Consider the following 26,974-nt stretch of genomic DNA (forward strand, 5'->3'; position numbering starts at 1 on the left):
TGTGTGTGTGTGTGTGTGTGTGTGTATGTATGTGTGTGTCTTGTGGGACATGAACACTCCTCAGAGCAATGGTACCTGAGTTCATATACTCTAATACATGACCTTTAAAAGCCAGAATGTTAACCAACAGATAGAAGTAATGAAGGGATCTAGCTCTATTCACAGAATATCTTAGAACACAATAAGATGCAAAGAACGCCATGTGAAGGAAAGACTCCCTACGTCTTAAAGTCCCATCAGTGGCAGGAAAAACACCTCCTTCCTCAATATTCTTTGCCACCACCTCTCATCTGTCTCCCTCTTATTCATTCTCTCACCACACTGACTTCATTTGGAGAGTTTCATAGCTGAAATAAACGTCTTCTGCTATGTTTTCCCTGCTGGGAACACACCTGCCCCAGATATCCTTCTGCCTCCTGCTTAGTCTTTCTGGAAGTCTTTGCTAAAAATCTCACCTTCTTGACAGGTCCTCCTGAATTCTCTTTAAAATGTAGCCTCCTGGGACACCTGGCTGGCTTAGTGGGTTAAGCCTCTGCCTTTGGCTCAGGTCATGATCTCAGGGTCCTGGAATCAAGCCCCACATCAGGCTCTCTCCTCTGCAGGAGGCCTGCTTCTCCCTCTCCCTCTGCCTCCATCTCTGCCTACTTGTGATCCCTCTCTCTCTGTCAAATAAATAAATAAAATCTTAAAACAAAACAAAAACAAACAACAACAACAAAAAAGTAGCCCGCTCTCCAACCACTCCATTTTATACCTAACCTAGCTTTTTTTCCCTTCATAGCTGTAACTGTCTAACATTATATATTATATATATTATATATTATATATTATTTTTATGTGTTATCATATATATATATTCTTTCTCCATCCTTGCATTGTATGGACATTTTTTCCCTCCGTGTTTCTATTTAAATTCCAATTAGTTAATGATGAAGTTCTAGAACCTAGGTGAGGTTTGGTGGGCTGAGGTCCGGAGCCGATGACCAAGAAAGAATTCTTGAGACATCTTTGGTGCAAAATGGTGGTTTATTAAAGCACGGGGACAGGGCCCATGGGCAGGCAGAGATGCGGCCACCCCGGGTTGTGAGGGGTGGTTGGTTATATACACAGGAGTTGGGTAGGTGAGGACAAAGGGTTATTGGGGCAAAGAATACTATCAGGATATTGAAGGCTTAGTTACTATTAAGTAAAGACAATTGAGAGTCTCCTGGTGGAATGTTACATTCCTGCCATCAAACATCCTTGTTAATGAGATTTAGGTTTAGAAGAAATTTAACTTTATTTGCTTTTCCTTCTACCTCCGCCTCCTTCGGTTTTTATGGAGGGGAGGGTGACATTAGGCTTGAGAAACTGAGTTCTGTGTCTTTGGAATTTGGGCTATTGATAAGGTAACTTCTTTGTTTGTAAATCTCAAGGATATTTGCAAACCAAGGGAGACTCCTGTCTTGTAGAATTGTGATCTTAGCAAGTTAACTATTTATCATTTTATGGCAGTCAGGGGTGCCTAAGGAATGCTACACCTATGGAGGGGAGCGGATGAAGGGGGGGGGGGTGCAAGGCGCCAGCTTTTGCTGTGTCCTCAGCCAGCCTCCTGCTCCCTCATCATTCCCCCCTGAACAATTTTGACCCTTAAATCTTTAAGGTGGTTGAAGGTGGAAGGTCTCATCTTCTGTAACTTCTTCGTGCTGAATAGGGGCGTAGAGCTGTCCCTACCTGCTCGGGTCAATATTGATCAGGGTAGGAACGTATAAGGGAGTTACAAAGGTGGAGGCAGCTGAATCCAGCGCTGACAGTGAAGAGGCGTCCTCGCGCGCGACAAGGATCCTCTGCTGTGGTGTAGTCATTGTAGCAATGGAGTCTCGGCACCAAGTAGAGAAACATGGAACAAAGCAACATATTAGGATTAATAAGGCGATAAGAATAAGAAGCCCGAAAAGGAGATTTGGCCATAGCCCTCCTCCAAGCCAGGAACTTAACCAATCACTAAAAGAGAAAGAAGGATCTTGTAGGGCCTTAATCTGGGTATTCATATCTTTTATTAGTCCTGTGACATTTTTGTGATAGTCTGGGATGTACACACAACATTCTGTTTTGATGATTGCACATGTGCCACCCTGGGCTGCTGTCAGGACATCTAAGGCCATCCTATTTTGTAGGACTGCCCTGCGTATCTGTGACACTTCAGTATTAAGTAGGGAGATGCCATTTAGTGAATCATTGAGTGCCTTTGTAGTATATTTATTAAGGGCTTCTACATGCCACATGACATCCTCTAGTCCCGCAGATCGAACAAAAATGGATGCTAAGTGATCATACCATTTAAAAACAGATCGTGTCCATCTTTGTTTCAAGTTGGGGAGATTAGCTGGAGTTGTAATGGTTTTAGTAATGCGCCCATGGATCCAGGCAAATCCTAAAGTACAGCGACCTATTCACCCTGGAGGAAGCCAGGGCCACAGGTTGGTTCCACATATCCAGTGGGTTCCGTTTGGAGCTGGCCATCTAATGCCAGGTCACCTTACCCAATCAGTAGCAAAACATTCAGTAGCCTGGAGTACTATTATTTGGGAACACATTTCTAATGATAGCCATCCTCGATACTGTGTGTTATTTGTCCAAGTATCCTACGTATGATTCTTTTGTTCCCAGCATAAAACTGCCTTTTAACTGAGCTGTCCAATCGTGGGTGTGAACCACAAATATGTATCCCGGATCTGATATATGCCATCTTCAGTATAGCGATAAGGAGGGTTTTGGAACTTAGGCCCATATTTGATTGGGGAGTTATGGCTTGATAGCAATCCCCTTTCCTTCCAAATAGCTCCATGGGCATGTAGTACCAGGAAAGCATATTTGGTCAGTATAAATGTTAATTCTTAGACTTTGGCAATTGCAAAGTGCTAGTAAGCACTATGGCACACCTAGCTTTTCTTATTTTTTTCTATGAAAACTACTGTCATCAGAAAACCAACTGTCATTCATATTTTTAACAGGGGCATCTTAAATCTGGCCAGATAGAGTAAGCAAGATCAATAACCTTTTTTGCTCTATAGAGAAAGAAGTACAGTGGTCAGGTTCAGGCATACAGGTAACTAGGTTTAAAGTTTGACAAATTTTAAGTATTATTTCTGGCATATCTGTAAGTATAGTCCAATATTTAATTAGTTGGCCTCCATCATCCATTGGTGGCCTTTGGCTTCTAAGACAAATCTGGACCTGATGTGAAGTCATTACAGTCAGGGACTGTTCCATAGTGAGCTTTAAGGCTCTTTTATAGGAGGGCTGTTCCATGCTTAGCTAAAGCATCTATTTGCAATTGCACCTCAACAGAGGTGGCCTCTAGGATAAATATGACTAAGGGATGAAACCAATAAGAAGACCTTTGAGTGATCCAGCCTTAACAATATCCTGATTACAGAGGATCACTGGCAAGTGAGAAAACTTGTCAAGAGATAAGGGGAGTCCCCCATGGATCATCCAATCCACTCATAAAGAAAGTGGGGTCATCCATTATCTCCACAAGTCCATAGTTAATCCTATGGAGTGTGGTATGGTGGTTTTTAGGCAATTTCATTATCCCAGCCACACATAAGGTGTTAGTTAAGTTATAAAATTGTAGGGGAATCAATCCCATTTTCCAGTTGTTTAATCATGTGCTGTGGGGTCTGCTAATATCCCCACAAAATAATAAGATTGACTAAAGAAGCTATTGTGCAACTTCTCTGAAGTTTACCTCAAATTGTTTAGCTTAGGTAAACAAACATTTAAAGACAATCAAATCTAGAATTCAACACCCATAAAGGTGTGTTATTAAAACATAATTTTTCTCTCTAAAATAACCCTCATTTACAGAGATAGCCAAATCAGGACTAATTCACTTGTGAAACAAGTCCAGTTTTAACAAACTTGGCCTATTATTTACATAAGCTCAGCAAGAACAGTGAGTGTGATCAATAGATCTTTTAGAATCTGCTTTGCTGGAACTTTGTATAAGGAATCTCTAGGTTGAACTTTTAGTAGCCTCTCCGGGCCAGAAGCCAAGCCCTGTACTTGCCATGAGGCATGCCTGCAATACCTTTGGGCGAATTCCTCTTCCGGAGACTGCACCTACCAAGGAGTGACATTCTTTACTCACCTGGTGAGGCTGCTGGGAACTCTGTAAGCAAGGTATCAGGCCAACAGTCCCAAGGGGCTTTATGGCTCCAGGTTTCATAAAGTCAACCTTAGTTCCTTTAAACTGTCTGGTCATATCTGAGTCTTTTCAAATATGACATCCCAGTCAAAGCCTTGGTAAAATAACCCGTGTTTCCAATTCTTTCCTGTTACAAGAACAGATTCTTATTGGACTTATGCAAATGACTGATTGCCATGGAAGAAAGAATACTTACTAAGACCTTTTGGTTTCAGAGGGTTCAGATAGAGAGAAAAGGTGAATGCTTTGAGCACTTTTACAAATGAGCACTTTTACATCTCTGTAAAGTTACAGATAACTTAAGAAAAAGTATCCCTAGTCTGGAAGAGCAAACATTAGAGAGAACCAGCAATGTTTAAAGTAAGACAAAACATTAAGAGACACAACACTATAATCTTTTAGTTCATTTAGTCCCAGGTTACTAATTCTGGTGAATGCGGCTTTAGTCCGTTTTGGAAATTCTTACCCATTTCAGTTTTAGGATTTTCAAGCATATCAAATATCTGTATTTGTCCTGAAAGACCTTTATAGGAATCTCCTTGAAGATAAAACTCATTTTACCAGAGAATTAAAACAATTATAAATTACAAAAACTCAGAATGGATATGGTTAGAGCTAAAGAGACACGGGAGTTTACAATTTAGCTGCAAGGAAATCAGGTTATTTCTGTGATACATAACATTCCCATAATTACAGTATCAAGCGGTGATCTCTCAAAACGTTAAAACTTTAGGAAGTGCGCAGAATCTCTAGAATAGTTATAGCATTTTCCCAAATGTAACCCAAGGTTTATCATTGGTTCAGTAGTACTTCATGAGCAACTTCACATACCAAGGAAAAGCCTGAGTTAAAGAGATTTACGATTTAAATCTTGTCAACATTTGCTAAAATATTAGAAAGTGTTGAAGCACATGCCTAAATATAATTAGGGATGTTAAACACCTGATAAAACAAAGCATAGAAACTGGTTTTTCTGGGCAGGCAAAGAGAAAACCATTTACATTTTCTTAACAGCCGATCAATTGACCTAAGAAAACATTGTCCTTTTGAACAGAGACAATTTCAGTCTTGTAGCAACGTACCTTTAAAACCCATTCATTTCAATCTTAATCCATTCTTGACCATAGCTAAAATTCCTTTTCTGAAGATTTCCCTTCACAAACCTTCTACAACTTTCCTTTGCATTCAGGTTTTGTCCCAAGCCATTTCCTTCTAAACAACCATCTTATTTAGGACAAAATTACCTTCCTTTACCTTCAACAAAATGTATTCCCATTCCTTAAGTCTTTCTTACATATCTCCTACTTTCCTACATACAGTTTCCCTTTATTTCCATCAGTCTTAGTTACACTAAGCAGAACTTTGTATTCTTAGAAACACCTTTAGTTATTAACCAATTGTGAACTGTTACAACAGAATTCTTCAGGTGGCAATTTATGAATCAGTTAAGTGGCAAACAAGTTTACCAACAGATTTAAATACTCTTAGTTTCTTTGCAGTAAGAAGTCAAGTGCACAAACCTACATTCAGTAATTAACGACTTAGCATTTTATCCTGTTTGGTTAAGACCTAGATGTCCACAATTTAATTCCATTTGTCATCCAAGCAAAACTTTAAAACTTTCAGGTTACCAAAGACTTTGAAAGCTACTTCAGCAATTACCCATTAGAACTTTGAGACAGACAATTAACCATCAGTTTAGTCATTTCTTTGCTAACAAATTTTAATAACACAAGCTTATTTGACCTTCAGTAAACTTCGAAGTTTCACATTTACTGCTGATAACTTAAAAGACACGTCTTTCTTAATTAAACCAACAAATTTAACTTAGTTCCAATAGCGATTTACATTCCACCTGGGCCCACTCCAATTTGAATGTCTACCTGAGACATGCGTGGGAAGATCTGGAGTGGGGGTGTTCTTCTTGCTCCTTGACAGTGAAGAGAGAAGGAGCCGTGGTGCATGATCTAGAGGCTAGTCATGCAGGCTGCACGCACCTTGGTGCAGAAACAGAAGGGGAAAACAGAGGAAACAAAGTGCTGCCACGAGGCAGAGAAGGGATTCCCGGTTTCAGAGCTCATAAGCCCCAACAGAGGAGCAGATGCCATGCTTTCCCACCAGCCAGGGGGGAGGGGTTAGGCAGTCCAAGTCAGGCCAGAGAACACAGGGAAACTTCCCCGAAACAAAGATAGTTTCGGCAGCTGCTTGGGAATATTCCTTATAGTCTCTGTCTCGAGTTAGACTAACCCCAGTTGGCTCCAGTTATAGCCATTAACACGGGAAGGGAGTGAGGGAGAAGCCCCCACATCTGTTAGGAGAAACAGAGAGAAATAAAGCCAGAATCCCCTTTGCTAGGGATGGCCCAGCAACCTGGGTTTACTAGAAGAAGGCTTATTTACGTAATTACCATCCAATATGTCAGGAGAAAGTTTACTAGCTGACTCATTTGGGCAAACACATTCCGCAAAAGCCCCTTAGTCTGGGGTCCTGGTGTAGAGCAATGAAGGCCTAGGTATGAGCGGTGAAGGTATCCTAGGTCCATTTGCCCTGTTTCCTGCAGAGGAGATCTAACTGATAGATCCCACTGAGGCCATGCAGTGTTACAGGAGCTCAGTCCTTTCCTAAGTTTTGCAATCCAAATTATTTCCAGTGGGTTAAAAGGCACCCCAAGGTAGAGTCCTTGGGAACTGAGGAAACCTACTGAGGCCATGCTTCCAGAAAAGTAAAGAAGGTCCATTACCAAATCCCCCCTGACTCCTGGGTAGCGTCCCACGCAGGATATGTCAGAGGTTCCTGTGTGTCAAAAGCGACCAGAGGCGTCCCTCAAGATATCGCTATTGATCACCATCCTGCCTTCCCTGGGAAGACATTTCTGCCATAAAAGGCCCTGGAGGGGTGCCAGCGTCCCTCCACTTCCCCATCGCATCCTAGGCTACTGATGGGTGCCTGGTGAATGGACTAAAATGCTTGTGCCATGCCATCGTATGTCCTGAAGACTGCATACTGTTTTGCCATATTAACCCATGGAAATGCTAGAGAAGTTTTGGCAAGGGGAAATTACTCAATTTCATAGCTTTAGGTGGTTTGCAGAAGACACTGACGAGAAATAGTAAAGACTGAAATCCATCATGGTCTAAGCGACATTCCAACACATGTGGTCCGTACAGCCAACTTCCCTAGGAAACGGTCCCCGGTTGCGTTTTAATTCAATCGGGTACTGGTTTCGGCCGGCTCCCAGTGGAGGTCCCACGGCCAGAAGTGGCTAGACCGGGCATGTGGAGGGGATCACATTAGATCATTCAGGAGGAAACCTCACACGGGAGTCTTAAGATTGGCAGCCGTCCTGGTGACTTAGTTGGCTGTCCCGTGCCCAAGAGAGACAATTTCTATAAGAACAGGAATAGAGTGAGGCCATCAAGTTTCTGGGTCTTATTGCCATTCCGGCCAGGGTACTAGCTTACAGCCAAAAGGCAGACGCTCTCCTCCCCGTGGAGTAGCCACGGGCTAGAGGATTACAGCCTGAGCAATTGACATGCAAGTGTTCCAATAAGACCATACTCCTTGAAAAAGCCCCTGAAATCAGAGTAAAGTAAAGGAGAGAAAGTACTCACCAATTTTGCACCGAAGTTCAGAGTCCAAATGTAAAGACTCACAGCCCCACGTTCGGGTGCCATATGATGAAGTTCTAGAACCTAGGTGAGGTTTGGTGGGCTGAGGTCCGGAGCCGATGACCAAGAAAGAATTCTTGAGACATCTTTGGTGCAAAATGGTGGTTTATTAAAGCACGGGGACAGGGCCCGTGGGCAGGCAGAGATGCGGCCGCCCCGGGTTGTGAGGGGTGGTTGGTTATATACACAGGAGTTGGGTAGGTGAGGACAAAGGGTTATTGGGGCAAAGAATACTATCAGGATATTGAAGGCTTAGTTACTATTAAGTAAAGACAATTGAGAGTCTCCTGGTGGAATGTTACATTCCTGCCATCAAACATCCTTGTTAATGAGATTTAGGTTTAGAAGAAATTTAACTTTATTTGCTTTTCCTTCTACCTCCGCCTCCTTCGGTTTTTATGGAGGGGAGGGTGACATTAGGCTTGAGAAACTGAGTTCTGTGTCTTTGGAATTTGGGCTATTGATAAGGTAACTTCTTTGTTTGTAAATCTCAAGGATATTTGCAAACCAAGGGAGACTCCTGTCTTGTAGAATTGTGATCTTAGCAAGTTAACTATTTATCATTTTATGGCAGTCAGGGGTGCCTAAGGAATGCTACACCTATGGAGGGGAGCGGATGAAGGGGGGGGGTGCAAGGCGCCAGCTTTTGCTGTGTCCTCAGCCAGCCTCCTGCTCCCTCATCAGTTAACATGCAGTGCAATATTAGTTTCAATTGTAGAATTTAGTGACTTAACACCTCCATAAATACTGGATGCTCATCACAAGTGCTCTCCTTAATCCCCATCTTCTATTCACCCATCCCCCATCCACCTCCCTCCAACAACCCTCAGTTTGTGCTCTATACCCAAGAATCTGTTTCCAGGTTTACTTCAGTTTTTTCCTCCTAGTCTGTTTGTTAAGTTTCTTATATTCCACACATGACTGAAATCATATGGCAATTATCTTTCTCTGACTGACTTATTTCACTTAGCATAATACACTCTACCTCCATGTAGGTCATTGCAACTGACAGAATTACATTCCTTTTGACAGCTGAGTAGTATTTCATCATGTACATACCACTCTTCTTTTATTAGTCATTGGATATTTGGGCTCTCACCATAGCTTGGCTATTGTTGATATTGCTGCTACAAACCTTAGGGTGCATTACTCTTTCAAATTAGTATTAGTATTAGTATTAGTATTAGTATTTTTCTATTCTTTGGGTAAATACCTAGTAGTGCAACCTATAGCATAGAAGAAGATATTTTCAAGTGACATATCTCATAGAGAATTAGCATCCAAAATCTATAAAGAACTTATCAAACTCAACACCCCCCCCAAACAAACCAGTTAATAGAAGGGCAAAGACATGAATAGGCATTTTTCCAAAGAAGGCATACGGACAAGAGACACGTGAAATATTGTTCAGCATCACTCATCATCAAGGCAATACACATCAAAACTACAATGAGAAAAACAATCTGAGGGGTTTTAAGTGGTGGGGGGGTGGGAGGTTGGGGGAACCAGGTGGTGGGTATTGGAGAGGGCACAGATTGCATGGAGCACTGGGTGTGGTACAAAAACAATGAATACTGTTATGCTGGAAATAAATTAAAAATAAATTTTAAAAAAGAGGGGCAACTTGTGATGAGCATTGGGTATTATATTTGAGTGATGAATCATTAAATTATACTCCTGAAACTAATATTATAATGTATATTAACTAACTGGAGTTTGAAAAGGAAAATGTAGTCCATATACACTATGGAGTATTATGCCTCCATCAGAAAGGATGAATCCCCAACGCTTGTAGCTACATGGACGGACTCGAAGAGATTATGCTGAGTGAAATAAGTCAAGCAGAGAGAGTCAATTATCATATGGTTTCACTCATTTGTGGAGCATAACAAATAGCATGGAGGAAAAGGGGAGTTAGAGAGGAGAAGAGATTTGGGGGAAATTGGAAGGGGAGGTGAATCATGAGAGACTATAGACTCTGAAAAACAATCTGAGGGTTTTGAAGGGATGGGGCGTGGGAGGCTGGGGTACCAGGTGGTGGGTATTGGAGAGGGCACGGATTGCATGGAGCACTGGGTGTGGTGAAAAAATAATGAATACTGGTATGCTGAAAATAAATAAATTTAATTAAAAAAAAGAACTTGAAACAAAAAACCTTTTTAAAAAGTGGTTTATTATTAAAATTATTTTATTCCTCAAAAAAAAAACTACAATGAGATACAACCATACAGCAGTCAGAATAGCTAAAATTAAAACACAAGAAAAAAATAGCTATTATTGGGGATATGGAGGAAAGGGAAACCTCTTCCATTTTTGGTGGGAATGTAAACTCGTCCTGCCACTGTGGAAAACACTATAAAAGTTCCTTTAAATGTTAAAAATAGAGCTACCCTACAACCCAGAAAATGAGCTACTATATATTTACCCAAAAGATGTATGGACTTTTGTATCTTGGAACACTACGATCTTTGTCTAGAGGTCAGTACTCAACATATATTACCCAAATGCAGGAAAGCATTTCTCATTAAAACTGTAACATCAATTATGCCTCCATAAGAAAGGATGAATACCAACTTTTGTGGCAACATGGACGGTACTGAAAGAGATTATGCTGAGTGAAATAAGTCAAGCAGAGAGAGTCAATTATCATATGTTTTCACTTATTCGTGGAGCATAACAAATAGCATGGAGGACATGGGGAGATCGAGAGGAGAAGGGAGTTGGGGGAAATTGGAAGGGGAGGTGAACCATGAGAGACTATGGACTCTGAAAAACAATCTGAGGGGTTAGAAGTGGCGGGGAGGTGGGAGGTTGGGGGAATCAGGTGGTGGGTATAAGAGAGGGCATGGATTGCATGGAGCATTGGGTATGGTGCAAAAATAATGAATACTGTTACGCTGAAAAAATTAAAAAAAAACTAAATTAAAAAAAATGTTGCATTAGAACAAGAATGTGCCTAAATGTGTTATATAATAATTAGAAAACTCATCTTAATAAAAACAAGAAATAAAAAAAAGAAAAACTGTAACACCATGGGGTGCCTGGGTGGCTCAGTGGCTTAAATCCTCTTTCTTCTGCTCAGTCATGATCCCAGGATTCTGGGATAGAGCTCCGCATCAGGCTCTCTGCTCAGCAGGGAGCTTGCTTACCCCTCTCTCCCTGCCTGCCTCTCTGCCTCCTTGTAATATCTGTCAAATAAATAAAATTATTAAAAATAAAAAACTGTAACACCTGTCCTCTTAAGGATGGGACTGAATGGATGGGAATTCCTAATCAGAGATGTCAAGTAGCTTCTCTTAAATGGGATCAGATCTATACAAAAAGTATTTCTTTCTTGATGGCAAAATATAAATTGTACCATGTCATTCTGTTAATAATGCCCATTTGCTCCTAATCAAAAGTATAATGCAGTATTACCTCACACCTGTCAGAATGGCTAAAAGCAACATAAAAAACAAGAGGTGGGTATACAATAAGTCAGATATTGCATGAAGCACTGGGGGTTATACCTAAGCAATGCATCTGGGAAAACTACATCATAAACTAATGATGTATTTTATGGTGACTAACATAACAAAATTTAAAAAAAGAAAAAGAAAAAGAAACAAGAGTCATTGGTGAGGATATGGAGAAAGGGAACACTCGTGCCTTATTGGTGGGAATACAAAAAGGAGCAGCCACGCTGGAAAATACCATGGAGTTTCCTCAAAAAGTAAAAAAAAAAAAAAAAAAAAAAAGCAAACAAAACAAAAAAACAACTGTCCTATGATCCAGCAATTTCACTGCCGGGGTATTTACCCAAAGAATACAAAACTATTAATTTAAAGGGATACATGCATTGGGATGATTTTAACACCATTATCTGCAATAGCCAAACTACAGAAACAGCCCGGACTTCTGGCAATACATGAATAAGATATATGATGTGGTGTGTGTATAATTCATAAAACAAAATGAAGTAGTGCTATTTGCAATGACATGGGTGGAGCTAGAGAGTTTTAGACTAATAAAATAAGTCGGAGAAAAACAAGTGCCATATGATTTCAGTAATATGTAGAATTTAAGAAACAAAACAAATAAGCATTGGGAAAAAAAGAGAGAAAGAGAGACAAACCAAGAAACAGAATCTTAACTACAGAGAACACACTGATGTTTATCAGAAGGGAGATGGTGGGGATGGGTGGGTGAAGTAGATGATGGAGATTAAGGACTGCATTTGTGATGAGAATTGGGTGATGCAAGGAAGTGTTGAATCACTCTATTGTCCAGTTGAAACAAAATTTACACTGTAGGTTAACTAACTGACATTTAAAGTACACGTTTAGAAAATGAAAAAAAAAAGTATAGAATAAATAAATCAAGGCTATTTACTTGGATAATTTAATGTTCTTTTTTGTTTTTTTCTTTCCTTGTAGTTACCTTTAACACATGGAAACAGGCAATGATACAGGAATTTCAGAATTTATTCTCCTGGGATTTTCAGAGGACCCAGAACTGCAGCCCCTAATATTTGGGCTTTTCCTCTCCATGTACTTGATCACTGTGTTTGGAAACCTGCTCATCATCCTGGCTGTCAGCTCTGACTCCCACCTCCACACTCCCATGTACTTCTTCCTGGCCAACCTGTCCTTTGTAGACATCTGCTTCACCTCTACCACCATCCCCAAGATGCTGTGGAACATCCAGACTCAGAACAAAGTCATAACTTATGCAGGCTGCATCACACAGATGTACTTTTTCATAATCTTTGCAGGCTGGGATGACTTTCTCCTGGCTGTGATGGCTTATGACCGCTTTGTGGCCATCTGTCATCCCCTACACTACATGGTCATCATGAACCCCCAGTTCTGTGGACTGCTGGTTCTCATGTCCTGGATCCTGAGTGTTCTCAATTCCTCATTGCAGAGCTTAATCGTGTTGCAGCTGTCCTTCTGTAAAGAGGTGGAAATCCCCCATTTTTTCTGTGAACTCAACCAGGTAGTCGGGCATGCCTGTTCTGATACCTTTCTTAATGACATGGTGATGAATTTTGCAACTTTCCTGCTGGGTGGTGCTCCCCTTGCTAGGATCCTTTATTCTTACTCTAAGATTGTTTCTTCCATACTTAGAATATCATCAGCTCAGGGCAAGTATAAAGCATTTTCCACCTGTACATCTCACCTCTCCGTTGTCTCCTTATTTTATTGTACAAGCCTAGGAGTATACCTTAACTCTGCTGCAACCCAGAGCTCACACTCAGGTGCAGTAGTCTCAGTGATGTACACAGTGGTCACACCCATGCTGAACCCCTTCATCTACAGCCTGAGGAACAGAGACATAAAGAGGGCTCTGAAAAGAATCACTGGGATTCCAGTGATGTAAAGGCCAATGGTCCTTGTGTTGAAGAAGTGCCCATGATTTCAGGCCTTACATCTCATAGCCAGGAACTGATATTCTTTTATCTGACTAGGAAAGTTGATTCTTCACCTTCTGTTTGTTTCTTGGAATTTCTAATTATTTGAATTCAACTTTTCCATACATTTAAGTAACTCACTTATTAACTTTCTGTTCTGTCTGATGTAGACAGTATTCCACTTTGTCCATTTTTTCTTAAAGATTTTATTTATTTATACGAGAGACTGAGCAGAGAGGCAGGCATAGAGAGAGGGGAAAGCAGGGTCCCCACTGAGCAGAAAGCCTGATGTGAGGCTAGATCCCAGGACCCTGGGATCATGATCAGAGCGAAAGGCAGAGGCTTAACCCACTGAGCTACCCAGGCATCCATAATTTTTCCATTTTTATACAATCCCAATATTTTCCTGAACCTTGGTCACAAATGCCTGGAAATTTCTGTATCTTACATGGTACAAGTTGGATTTCTTAAAAGTAATTCTATTTCAAATGACTTATGTCATGCCAAGTAAATTTTCCCTAGATTTCCCTCAAGAATAATCATGAGTTACATTCTTCATCTGGAAATAACTTCACTTGGCCATTAAGCCCTTCTCATAACATTTTTGTAGATGAAAATACAAAACCATAGTTTTCATCTTGAGTCTGTCAGGCTTTTTACATCACTATCCTCAATCCTCTTCCTGATAATGTAGATTTTAACACTGTTTGGTTTAAGTGTCAGGATCCTGGCAGGGACGCTCAGGCTAGGAAAGCCCAGGCACTCTCCCACACCCCTGCGCTTGTGGACATTCCCACAGATGCTTTCCTGACCAGACCCTCTGCTCTCGCTGGACCAGACCTTGGGTTCTTACTGTGACTGCAAGACACACCTCAGCAACACCCATCAGATAACTCTAATAAAACCAGGTTTATTAATCACAGGTCCTAGAGGGCACGAGGGATCTCAAAGGCCATTCAGGGAGGTCTCAGAGGTGGACAGATGCTTTCTTTGACAGGGAGAGGCAGAGACCCTCTGAGGGATCAACATTTATTAGGATCCATGACCATATTGGTGAGGGTTTGTGGGTTCATACTTTATTGGAGATTTTTATATGATTAGAATTTGGGTGCTAAATGGGTAAAATCAGGGTCAATCATGTGTCAGTGTGGAGGTTACCCAGGGCTTTTTGAATAGGTCCTTTGGGACTGGGCAGCATGAGGGCTTATCTGCTAATTGTGTCCCACACAGGATAGTGTGGTTACTCAACCTGACTGCCTTTGAAATGCATGCCTCAGAAATTAAAAGCTTCAGGTCAGGCAGTTACATTACAACGAAAAAGCTTAAAGTCAGGCAGTTACTCAACAAAGAAACTTGTGTTTTTGAACCTGTTTCCTGCTTTTATTCTGTCAGTCAGCTTCCTGTCCAGAAAGCCTACCACAGCAACTACAAACACTGATGAACAAGTTTGTATCTCCTGGTGAAGCCCGATACCCAACCTGTATCTCCAAGTTCGAACAAACAGATGGACCAGGTATATTCTTGGTGTCAGGATAACCATAAATACAATGAAGCAAAATTTTAAAACCTTCTTCTTATTACAACACAAACACTTCTTTTTTTTTAATGATTTCCTATCTTCTACTCACGTTGGGCATTGTTCAATGCCCAACTTTGAATATACAATTAGCACCAGATATTGATTTAGAGCAGGCATACCCAAGGTGAATTGCCTTAATTTAATTTCATTTTTCCCATATCCTTATAGACACTTTGCTTTCTTTCTTGTTAGTAAGGATATTGTCCATCCCTATTCAGTGTGAATCAGCTATACCAGTGCTCTAGATCCTACCCTCAGCCATGCTTTTCTAGACTCCTACCTTTAAACTACATCACTGAAGTCTAATAGTATATAACAAGCAGCACCTATTTAAAGTATAAGCTTGACATTTGTGGTGAACACAGTATAACATAAAGAGTTGTCTGTTGGAACACTAAGTTGCACACCAGAAACAAATGTAAATTTTTGTCAACTACACTTCAGTAAAAAATATTTTTTTAAAAAGTATACCATTTTACCACATTGAGATACCACTTTACACCAGTTAGAATGGCCAAAATTAGCAAGACAGGAAACAATGTGTTTTGGAGAGGATGTGGAGAAAGGGGAACCCTCTTACACTGTTGGTGGGAATGCAAGTTGGTATAGCCACTTTGGAGAACAGTGTGGAGATTCCTCAAGAAATTCAAAATAGAGCTTCCCTATGACCCTGCCATTGCACTCTTGGGTATTTACCCCAAAGATACAGATGTAGTGAAAAGGAGGGCCATCTGTACCCCAATGTTTATAGCAGCAATGGCCATGGTTGCCAAACTGTGGAAAGAACCAAGATGCCCTTCAACGGACGAATAGATAAGGAAGATGTGGTCCATATACACTATGGAGTATTATGCCTCCATCAGAAAAGATGAATACCCAACTTTTGTAGCAACATGGACAGGACTGGAAGAGATTGTGCTGAATGAAATAAGTCAAGCAGAGAGAGTTGATTATCATATGGTTTCACTTATTTGTGGAGCATAACAAATAGCATGGAGGACAAGGGGAGATGGAGAGGAGAAGGGAGTTGAGGTAAATTGGAAGGGGAGGTGAACCATGAGAGACTATGGACTCTGAAAAACAATCTGAGTGTTTTGAAGGGGCAGAGGTGGGAGGTTGGGGGAACCAGGTGGTGGGTATTAGAGAGGGCATGGATTGCATGGAGCACTGGGTGGGGTGCAAAAACAATGAATACTGTTACACTAAAAATTAATTAATTAATTAATTAACTTAAAAAAAGTATACCATTTTATGCATAGAGGAAATACTAAATAATTCTGTGTCTATATAACTCCAGAGAGTGCACAATAAGCTTTAACTGCTTTGTTCCATAACTAATTAAAATTTAATGCCTCTGAGCCTCAGTTTTCTTATTTCTGAAGATAATACGGGGATAGTAAAACTAATTTCAGAGAGATATTGTGACTAATAAACAATGGTGTGTTCATATTTTGTAGATCCCTACAAAAATATTCCATGGGGAGGTGTATGTAATGTGCATTTTTATACATATGGGCACTCATCTGCACACACACACACAGACCCATTATTGGTGATCTTTTCTGTCACAGGTAAACTTGAGAGAAATTGGGAGAGGATATGAATGAAAATAATGAACATTTAGATTAGTGTGAAAGCTAAAGTATGTAAAAAGTTAGACACCAAGATTTAAGATAGAACAAATTGCCTTAAGGATTCACTTTTTCTATGTTAATAGCTGCAAGTCAGCATGGCTCATGGCATGGGAAATTTTCTGCACCAGCTCCTGGGGTTGAACAACTTGAAAGTGATCTCAGATTCCTTTTTTTTACTCAAAGTAGGACATCAACATGGTATATCCTTATCCAAGAGAATATAAATAAATAAAACCAAGGCTGAATTATTTCCCTTGAACAAAGTGTTATTGGATTTATGTCTGGATTAGATTTTTATTGTGGTTGTAACAAATGACCATGTTGCTGATTGAAAACAAATTTGTTTATTTTCTGATAGTTCTGGAAGTCACAAGTCTGAAATAGGTCTCCCTGGGCTAAAATCACTCTGTCTGTAGAGAAGAGTTCATTCTGGAGGTCTGGGGAGAAGAGGTTTTCTCACCTGTCCCAGCTGTAGAGCCACCTTTAAACCCTGACTCATGTGCCCTCCCTTTATCTTCAAAGTCAGCAACTTAACATCTCAAAATCTCTATGTGACTCCAAATCTTCTACCTTTCTCTTCCACAGTTGGAGGACCCTTTTGATCTATCAGGACCACCTGGATAATCGGAATAACTTTATGCTAGGGCCAGCTGACTAGTAATATTAATACCATTTGCAACCTCAATTCTCCCTTGGCATGACACAAGACATATCAGCAGATTCTGTAGATTAAGATGTTGAAATATTTGGTGATTTTATTCTGCCTACTAAAAGTCCTTTTCAGAGATATGTTTGATGTCAACTCAGGGGCCCACACTTGAGAATCAAACACAAAATTTGTTTTAGTCTCTAGGGCGAGTAGTTAGACTTTTTTCTCCAAACCACAAATGAAGAGGGTCACATCGCTCATTTATTAGCATCCTGAAGCTATAAAAGATAAGTCAAACCCTCAACTAAATAAATTCAATATCATCTCAAAGTTAAGGGAAAGTGCCAGGAGGTTAGAACTCTGGAAGACAGGTAAGGTCATGAGAAAGAGGAACACCGAATTGGATTCACCTGACTTCTAATCTGGTCTCCCAGGAGAAGAATCAGCAGGAAAAGTTTCCTTTCTCTCCAGACCAGTGCCACAGAGAGAACAGAGTGCTCTGAGGCGGGAGTAACAATGGAAACAGTGCCTGGTGAGCAGACAGAGAGAGCTCCAAGTATCTTGTCTGCTGCGGAACCTCAGCAAGTGAAGCCTTGGACTGGACAGAACATGGTTAGTGCTTTTGTTCCAAAGTCTGGCTGGGGAACCCATGCTTCACTGCATCCTACCTTCCTGTCTTGGAACAGATCTTTGGTCTCCATAATCAACTGTCCAGGGAAGAATTGGGACCTCCATACAGAGACTTTCATCTCATAGATCCCACCCAGGTGAGTCTCAGAACTCAGCAATTATTTAGGAGAGGATCAGAGAGAATGAAGCCAGAGAACCTTTCCTGAGGTCACCTGAGACTTGGTAGATTCATTTATAATTAATTTATGTAGTGTGCTCAAAAGAGAAGTGTCCATTGGACCCAGCAACACAGGCATCATTGATGATAATATGTGGTGGGAATGGAAGACTCATTGGATGAGACAGGGGAAGGGACTGGGGGACCTAATGTGGTTCAGTGAAATTAGAACATATAAAAGGAGTTTTAAGCAGAGGGGAGCATGAAAACAGAGTGTTAAGATCTGAGGCATGTGCAGTGAATGTTTTAAGATGTGGTGTTTTTAAGCATATTCTGCACTTATAGAAAGCCACAGACTCATGCAGATAACTATTCCCTTGCAACAGCAGTTCCTGATACATGCATTTCTCAGCATCTTCTGTCAAGGTGAGTATCCACATAAAAATTTTGTGTTTCATATGCAAAAAGGGGTATGCTCACTAGCTTTACTTTGTAATGTTTCATTTCCAAGAGGTGTGCAAATGATGGAGACATTTATGAAAAGAAGAGAAAACTCAGCCAAATATGTTCATTGGTGAAAATAACTCATTTACTCTCAGGGAGGAACTGTACTGTAGGCTTCTTGCATGTAGTGACTAATGCTGTCTGCCACCCTAGACAGCAAGGTGGATGGATACTGCTATCCCCACTATTTGAGTGAGGGCATTCACATTTGGAATGGATTGGTTGTCTCTCCCAAGTCCAAACATATTATATGTGGTAGAACGGATGTTCAAAACCTGGTTTTCTGATTCCAAACCTTTTGCACTTAAAATCATTAGGAAGTGTTTTATTATTTCATCTTTAAAAATCCCCTTCTATCATCCTACATTGTGTGCTACGCTGTGTATTTTCTGTTGTAAATTACAGGTTTATTCCATTTGCACATTTTTCTAAAGGGAGAGTCAATCACTAAAATGTCTTGATATCATAAAGATACCACTCCTTTCTTGTTTATATATATTGTTATTTTCCTGATTTGTTAATTATTCTGGGCATCAGGGCATGTGACTGGCAATGGAATGCTGCCAGGGATGATTTCTGCTCATCACAGTCTCTCAGGGACCCCCTGAGTTTATTAGGTCTCCTTTGACCCTTGTGTCCATTTCTTTCCTGTGTTTTTGAACCTCTTTTTTATATTTATTTAAATATAGGACACAGTGTGATCATATTAAAATGGAGCCACTTGTTTCTTTGTCTTTGGGAGGCTTACTAACTAGAATTTAAGTACCATTTACATATTCTTCAGGATGAAAAAAATCTAATGTTGACAGCTAGACTTATACCATTTCTTTTGACATTATTGTGGCTAGGGGTGAGAAAGGCATGATAGTAACACAGTGCCAGGAGGTCAGAGTACAGTGTGTGTGTGTGTGTGTGTGTGTGTGTGTGGTTGTTGTGGGGCATGAGCAATCCTCAGGGCAATGGTAACGGAGTTCATATGCTCCAACATATGACCCTTAAATGCCAAAATGTTAACCAACAGATGGAAATAATGAAGGGATCTATCTCTATCCAAAGAATACCATGGAACAAAATTAATAAAATGCAGAGAACACTATGCGAAGTAAGGACTCCCTGTGTCTTGAAGTCCCATCAATGGCAGGAAAGCCACCTCCTTCCTCAACATTCTCTGCCACCATCTCTCATCTGTCTCCCTCCTGTTCATTCCCTCACCACATTGACTGCATTTTGAGATTTGCATAGGTGAAGTAAGTGCCTTCTGCAGGGTCTTTTCTCCGTTATCCTTGCTGCTCACCCACCTCCCCCAGATATCCTTCTGCCTCCTGCTTAGTCATTCAGGAAGTCTCTTTAAAATGTCACTATCTTGGCATGTTTTCCTGAATTTCTATTAAAACATAGCATCCTCCCCACGCACTCTGTTTTATTCCTACCTATTTTTTCCTTCACAGAACCTGTCACTATGTGACATTATATATCATTTTTAAATTTTATTATGTATATCCTTTCTCCATTATTGGATTGTATGGACTTTTTTTATCCATGTTTTTATTTAAATTCCAATTAGTTAACATACAGTGTGTTGGTAGTTTTAGGTGTAGAATTTAGTGATTTAACCCCACCATACACTGAGTGCTCATTACCACAAATGCCTTCCTTAATACCCATCATCTATTTCACCCACCCCCATCCACCTCCCTCCAAAACCCCTCAGTTTGTTCCATATAGATAAGAATCTGTTTCCTATTTTGCCTCAACTTTTTTTTCTCCCACTCTGTTAGTTTGTTAAGTTTCTTATATTCCACACATTAGTGAAATCACATGGTGATGGTCTTTCTCTGGCTGAGCAATATTCCATTATATATATATATATTTTCAACTCTTTTTTATCCATTCATCAGTTGGTGGATATTTGGGCTCTCTCCATAGTTAAACTATTGTTGATAATGTTGCTATAAACATCAGAATACACGTATGCTATCAAATTAGTATTTTTCTATCCTTTGGGTAAATATCTAGTAGTGCAACCTATAGCATGGGAGAAGATACTTGCAAGTGACATATCTCACAAATAATTAGTAGCTAAAGTCTATTAAGAATTTATTAAACCCAACACCCCACCCCCAAAATAAACCAGTTAAGAAATGGGTGAAGACATGAATAGACATTTTTCCCAAGATGACATACAGATGACTAAGGATACATGAAAAGATGCTCAGCATCACTCATCATCATGGAAATATACATCAAAACTATAATGAGATATAACTTCAAACCAGTAAGAATTCCTAAAATTAAAACACAAGAAAAAAAAACAGGTATTTTAAAGGATGTGGAGAAAGGGGAACTCTCTTGCATTTTTGGTGCGGATGTAAACTGGTCTAGCCATTCTGGAAAACAGTATGGAAGTCCCTTAAAATGTCAAAAATAGAGTTACTCGGACTAAAAATTGACTCAAGGGGGACAAGATGGCGGGGAAGTAGGAGGAGGCGCCTTTTCAACCTGTACCCTAAAGTGAGCTGATTACCTACCAAAGAATTCGATCACCTATGAAATCAGACTGAGATCAGAATTATACATGTCTGGATCTCTATAGGGGCAGAAGACGCCAGTGGGCAGGTAAAGCAGTGTGGGAACTGCAGACTGATATCAGAAGATAAACAAAAGGGGGAGGGAGCCAGAGGCGACAGGTTGGAAAGTAATACCCCCAATACGAATGAGAGTGCCCTGTATCTGGGGACCAGCATTAACTTGGAGACTGGTTGAAAGCACTCCAAAAGAGCAAAGGATCGCCAGGGAGGGGGGAAAATTGTGGGAATTGGGGTGGCTATGGACAGGGGCTTAAGTCTCTGGTCCCAGGATAGCCTCCCCAGGCACTGAGCCAGAGAAAGTGCGACGGAGAAACCAGTTCTTGGTCCCTAAGCCGCCAGCGCTCCAGAGAACGTGTGGGGTCCAGCTCCTGTGAGGGGATGTGAGCCACGCCGGGTGGCAAAACATGCAAGCCCTGCTATAGGGCCTGAGAGCTGAGGGCCCCTCATCCTTCCCTGAGAGAGGTACAAAGGCCCAGCCAGCACCCTTTGATATGTGCCATTGTTTCAGAGCCTAAGATACAAGCACCAAACTCTCTCCTCAGAGAGGCGCGCAAAGGCCCAGCCTGGTGCTTTTGGACCTGCACCCTGTTCTCAGAGCCTGAGACCCCTGCGTGACCCACAGCCTCCCCTGAAAGAGGTGTGCGCAAGTTGGGCACTCTTAGACCCAGAAAGACCAGGCACTCCCAGCCTGGGCCAGCGGCAAAATCTCAGTGTGCGATTGATGCTTGGAACCTCTCTGGCGGTGTGGAGCTGCCCAGACAGCTGCCACTGCCATGGCTTTGGGTACAAGCAAAAGATCTTGCATCCCCAGTGACAGCGACTCGAAACCTGCTCTGCCAGCGGCCACAGGGGAACTTATTTGGGCTCTGCAGCCAGACTGAGGCTTCTCTCTGAGAGGGAGGACAGGATGCACTTTGTTTTCTTCTAAAACTACAAAAACCATCAAAAGCGGTCAAGATGAGAGAAAAAAAAAGTGAACAAACATAAAAACTGCCAGAGAAGAAAAGCCTGAAAAAAACAGTTTCCTCAGAGCCCACCCCCTTGAGGGGGGTGGGAGGACTTAACTCAGGGAACATTATTGACTGAAAACCCAGGCCCCTCCCCCAGAAAACAAACCAAGGGGGGGGGGGAGGATGACAAGAGAACAACCACCACTACTTCATAGGAAAACTTTTATTTTTTACTCGTTCCCAACTACTCTGGTTCAATTTTTTTTTAAGATTTTGTTTATTTATTTATTTGATAGATAGAGATCACAAGTAGGCAGAGAGGCAGGCAGAGAGAGAGGAGGAAGCAGGCTCCCCACCAAGCAGAGAGCCTGATGCGGGGCTCGATCCCAGGACCCTGGGATCATGACCTAAGCCAAAGACAGAGGCCTTAACCCACTGAGCCACCCAGGCGCCCCTCAATTTTTTTATTTATATAGATAATTTTTTAACCTATTTACCATCACACTGAACTATCCAGTATATCAAATTCCATAATAACATTCTACCCTAAACTTTTTGATATATACACCTATGTTTTTCTTTTGAATTTCTATTTTTTGAATTTCTTCTTTTTAAATTTTAGTTTAGTTTAGTCTACTTTACTCCTTTTTTAAAAATTTTATTTTAATTTATGTATTTTCAGCATAACGTATCAATATTTTTTCACAAAACCAGTTCTCCATGCAATCCGTGTCCTCTATAATACCCACCACCTGATACCCCGAACTCACATCCCCCCACCACTTATTCCTTTTTATTTTTATTTTCTAATATTCACATAGAGTTAAACTTCAAAGTAATCCCCTTTCCCCAATCAATACTACCCTTATAGGAGAACCAATTTTTAATCCCCATTTATCTTAGGAAAGTTGAGTCCTTTAACAAAGATATCAAGATACATCCAGGAAGAAACAAAACAACGTTCCTTGCACACACTGAGAATTTATAACCACTCTCCCATCTTTTTCTAACAACAGTGTTTCTGTGTTTTTGTGTTTGTCCTGATAGTATATAAATCTTACACTTGGGGTTCTTTTTGATGAGGTACTTCCTTTATTTGCATATATATTTTTTTTCTCTTGTCATATACTTTTATCAGTCTTTTTGTTTGTCTGTTTTTGTTTGTCTACTTCCTAAATCTTACCTTGGGCCAATTTGTGCTGAACCTTCCTTTTAATCTTCCCTTTCTTTCCTGTTTCTCTCTATTTTTTTTTCTTTTTCTTTTCTTTTGTCTCTCGTTTGGGTGGGGAATCCTGATTTCTCAGAAGTGTTCCAGGGTGCACCTTGACTGCACCACGGTCGATACATCCAGCTACATCTGTTCAGTCATCTCCCACCAAAATGACTAGGAGGAGGAATGCCCAACAGAAGAAAAATACAGAGGATGGACCTTCTGCAACAGAGCTAATGGTTATCAACATAGACAATATGTCAGAAAGAGAATTCAGGCTAACAATTATCCAGGCAATAGCTAAGTTGGAGAAAGCCATGGATGACCAAATGGAATTGATTAGGGCCAAGCTGAAAGCAACGAGAGATGATGTTCACAATGTTAGGGCTGAGCTGAAAGCTACCAGGGCTGAGCTTCACAATGCTCTCAATGAGTTCCAATCAAATCTAAATTCTCTCAAAGCTAGGGTAACTGAGACAGAAGATAGAATTAGAGATCTGGAGGACAAACAGAGAGAAAGGATCAGGAGGAATCCTGGAACAAACAGCTTAGAAACCACGAAAACAGAATCAGGGAAATAAATGATGCCATGAAACATTCCAATGTCAGAATTATTGGAATGCCTGAAGGGGAGGAGAAAGAAAGAAGTCTAGAAGATATAGTGGAACAAGTTCTTCATGAAAATTTTTGCAATTTTGCAAATGGAACCAGCGTTCATGTACTAGAACCTGAACGGTCGCCACCCAAGATTATACATTCCAAAAAAAAATCATGACACTTGATAGTCAAATTGAGGAATCATAATTGTAGGTATAATCACTTGAAAGCCACGTGGACAAAGAGGCTCCTTACTTACAGAGGAAAGCCCATCAGAATAACATCAGACCTGTCCACAGAGACCTGGCAAAGAAGAAAGTGCTGGCAAGATATATTCAGGGCACTAAATGAGAAGAATATACAGCCAAGAATAGATTATCCAACAAGATTGACATTCAAAATGGATGGAGAGATAAAGAGTTTCCAAGACTGGCCAGGCTTAAAAGACTATGCAACCACAAAGACGACACTGCAGGAAATATTAACGGGGGTTGTATAAAGGAGGAAAAATCCATTGCATTGAATAGTATTGAGCAGAAATATAGAGACAATCTACAAAAAGAAAGACATCAAAGGTAACTCGATGTCAATAAAAATGTATCTATCAATAATCATTCTCAATGTGAATGGCCTAAATACGCCCATAAACCAGCACAAGGTTGAAGGCTGGATAAAACAACAGAACCCATCCATATGTTGCCTACAAGAGACCCATTTTGAACCTAAAGATACACTCAGACTGAAAGTGAAGGGATGAAGAAGCATTTTTCATGCCAATGGGCCTCAAAAGAAGGCTGGAGTAGCGATTCTCATATCAGATAAACTAGACTTCAAACAAAAGACTGTAGTCAGAGATACAGAAGGACACTACATCATTCTTAAAGGGACTATCTACCAAGATGATCTAACAATTGTAAATAGCTATTCCTCCAATATGGGAGCAGCCAATTACATAAGAAAACTGTTACTCAAGATAAAGAGTCATATTGATATGAATACACTAATCGTAGGAGATCTTGACATGCCTCTCTCAGAAATAGACAGATCATCAAAGCATCAAGGGCAAAAATGAACTATTTGGATTTCATCCAGATCAAAAGCTTTTGCACAGCAAAGGAAACAGTTAACAAAATCAAAAGACAACTGACAGAATAGGAGAAGATATTTGCAAACGACATATCAGAAAAAGGACTAATGTCCAGAATCTATAAAGAACTTAGCAAACTCAACACCCAAAGAACAAATAATCCAATCAAGAAATGGGCAGAGGACATGAACAGACATTTCTGCAAAGAAGATATCCAGATGGCCAACAGACACATCAAAAAGTGCTCCATATCACTCGGCATCAGGGAAATACAAATCAAAACCACAATGAGATATCACCTCACACCAGTCAGAATGGCTAAAATCAACAAGTCAGGAAATGACAGATGCTGGCGAGGATGCGGAGAAAGGGAAACCCTCCTACACTGTTGGTGGGAATGCAAGCTGGTGCAGCCACTCTGGAAAACAGCATGGAGATTCCTCAAAATGTTGAAATTAGAAGTTCCCTATGACCCAGCAATTGCACTATTGGGTATTTACCCTAAAGATACAAACGTAGTGATCCAAAGGGGCACATGCACCCGAATGTTTATAGCAGCAATGTCCACAATAGCCAAACTATGGAAAGAACCTAGATGTCCATCAACAGATGAATGGATCAAGAAGATGTGGTATATATACACAATGGAATACTATGCAGCCATCCAAAGAAATGAAATCTTGCCATTTGCGACAACATGGATGGAACTAGAGCGTATCATGCTTAGCGAAATAAGTCAAGCAGAGAAAGACAACTATCATATGATCTCCCTGATATGAGGAAGTGGTGATGCAACATGGGGGCTTAAGTGGGTAGGAGAAGAATCAATGAAACAAGATGGGATTGGGAGGGAGACAAACCATAAGTGACTCTTAATCTCACAAAACCAACTGAGGGTTGCTGGGGGGAGGGGGGTTGGGAGAAGGGGGGTGGGGCTATGGACATTGGGGAGGGTATGTTCTTTGGTGAGTGCTGTGAAGTGTGTAAACCTGGTGATTCACAGACCTGTACCCCTGGGGATAAAAATATATGTTTATAAAAAATAAAAAAAAATTAAAAACAAGATAATCAATAAAGAAACAAGAGCATTGAATGACACATTGGACCAGATGGACCTCATAGATATATACAGAACATTCCACCCTAAAACAATAGAATGCTCATTCTTCTCAAGTACACCTGGAACCTTCTCTAGAATAGACCACAAACTGGGTCACAAATCAGGACTCAACTGATACCAAAAGACTGAGATTATTCCCTGCATATTCTCAGATCACAATGCTTTGAAACTGCAGCTCAACCCTAAGGAAAAGTTTGGAAGGAACTCAAACATCTGGAAGCTAAAGACCACCTTGCTTAAGAATGCTTGGATCAACCACAAGATCAAAGAAGAACTGAAACAATTCATGGAAACCAATGAGAATGAAGACACTTTGGTCCAAAACCTATGGGATACAGCAAAGGCGGTCCTAAGGCTAAGGCTAAGGCTATGGATAGCTATCCAAGCCTCCCTTAAAAAAATTGAAAAACCCAGAACACAGCAGCTGTCTCTACACCTTAAAGAACTGGAAAATCAACAACAAATCAAACCAACTCTACACATAGGAAGGGAAATCACCAAGATTAGAGCTGAGATCAATGAGGTAGAAACCAGAGATAGAGTAGAACGTACCAATGAAACTGGAAGCTGGTTTTTTGAAAGAATCAATAAGATTGATAAACCATTGGCCATACTAATCCAAAAGAAAAGAGAGAAAGCCCAAATTAATAAAATTATGAATGAAAAGGGAGAGATCATAACAAACACAAAGGAAGTAGAAACAATCATCAGAAGTTATTATCAATAGTTATATGCCAATAAGCTTAGCAACCTAGAAGAAATGGATGCATTCCTGGAAAACTATAAACTCCCAAAATTGAACCAGGAAGAAATTGACAACCTGAATAGACCAATATCTAGTAACGAGATTGAAGCAGTAATCAAAAACCTACCAAAAAACAAGAGCCCAGGAATTCTACCAAACCTTCAAAGAAGAAATAACACCTATTTTCCCTTAACCTGTTTCAGAAAATTGAAGCAGAAGGAAAACTTCCAGACTCTTTCTATGAAGCCAGCATTACCCTGATCCCCAAACCA

The 26,974-nt window shown here is 40.6% G+C and overlaps 1 protein-coding gene across 1 annotated transcript; it reads left to right on the forward strand.

Annotated features, from left to right (window-relative positions):
* Positions 1-12,288: 12,288 nt before the first annotated feature.
* On the forward strand, positions 12,289-13,221 carry LOC131825722 (olfactory receptor 7A10-like). The gene has a single exon (XM_059165125.1). The coding sequence runs from the start codon at positions 12,289-12,291 to the stop codon at positions 13,219-13,221; it is 933 nt and encodes a 310-aa protein (XP_059021108.1).
* The last annotated feature ends 13,753 nt before the right edge of the window (positions 13,222-26,974 follow it).

The sequence above is a fragment of the Mustela lutreola genome, chromosome 2 (assembly GCF_030435805.1).
Source record: "Mustela lutreola isolate mMusLut2 chromosome 2, mMusLut2.pri, whole genome shotgun sequence".
Classification (NCBI taxonomy): Eukaryota; Metazoa; Chordata; class Mammalia; order Carnivora; family Mustelidae; genus Mustela; species Mustela lutreola.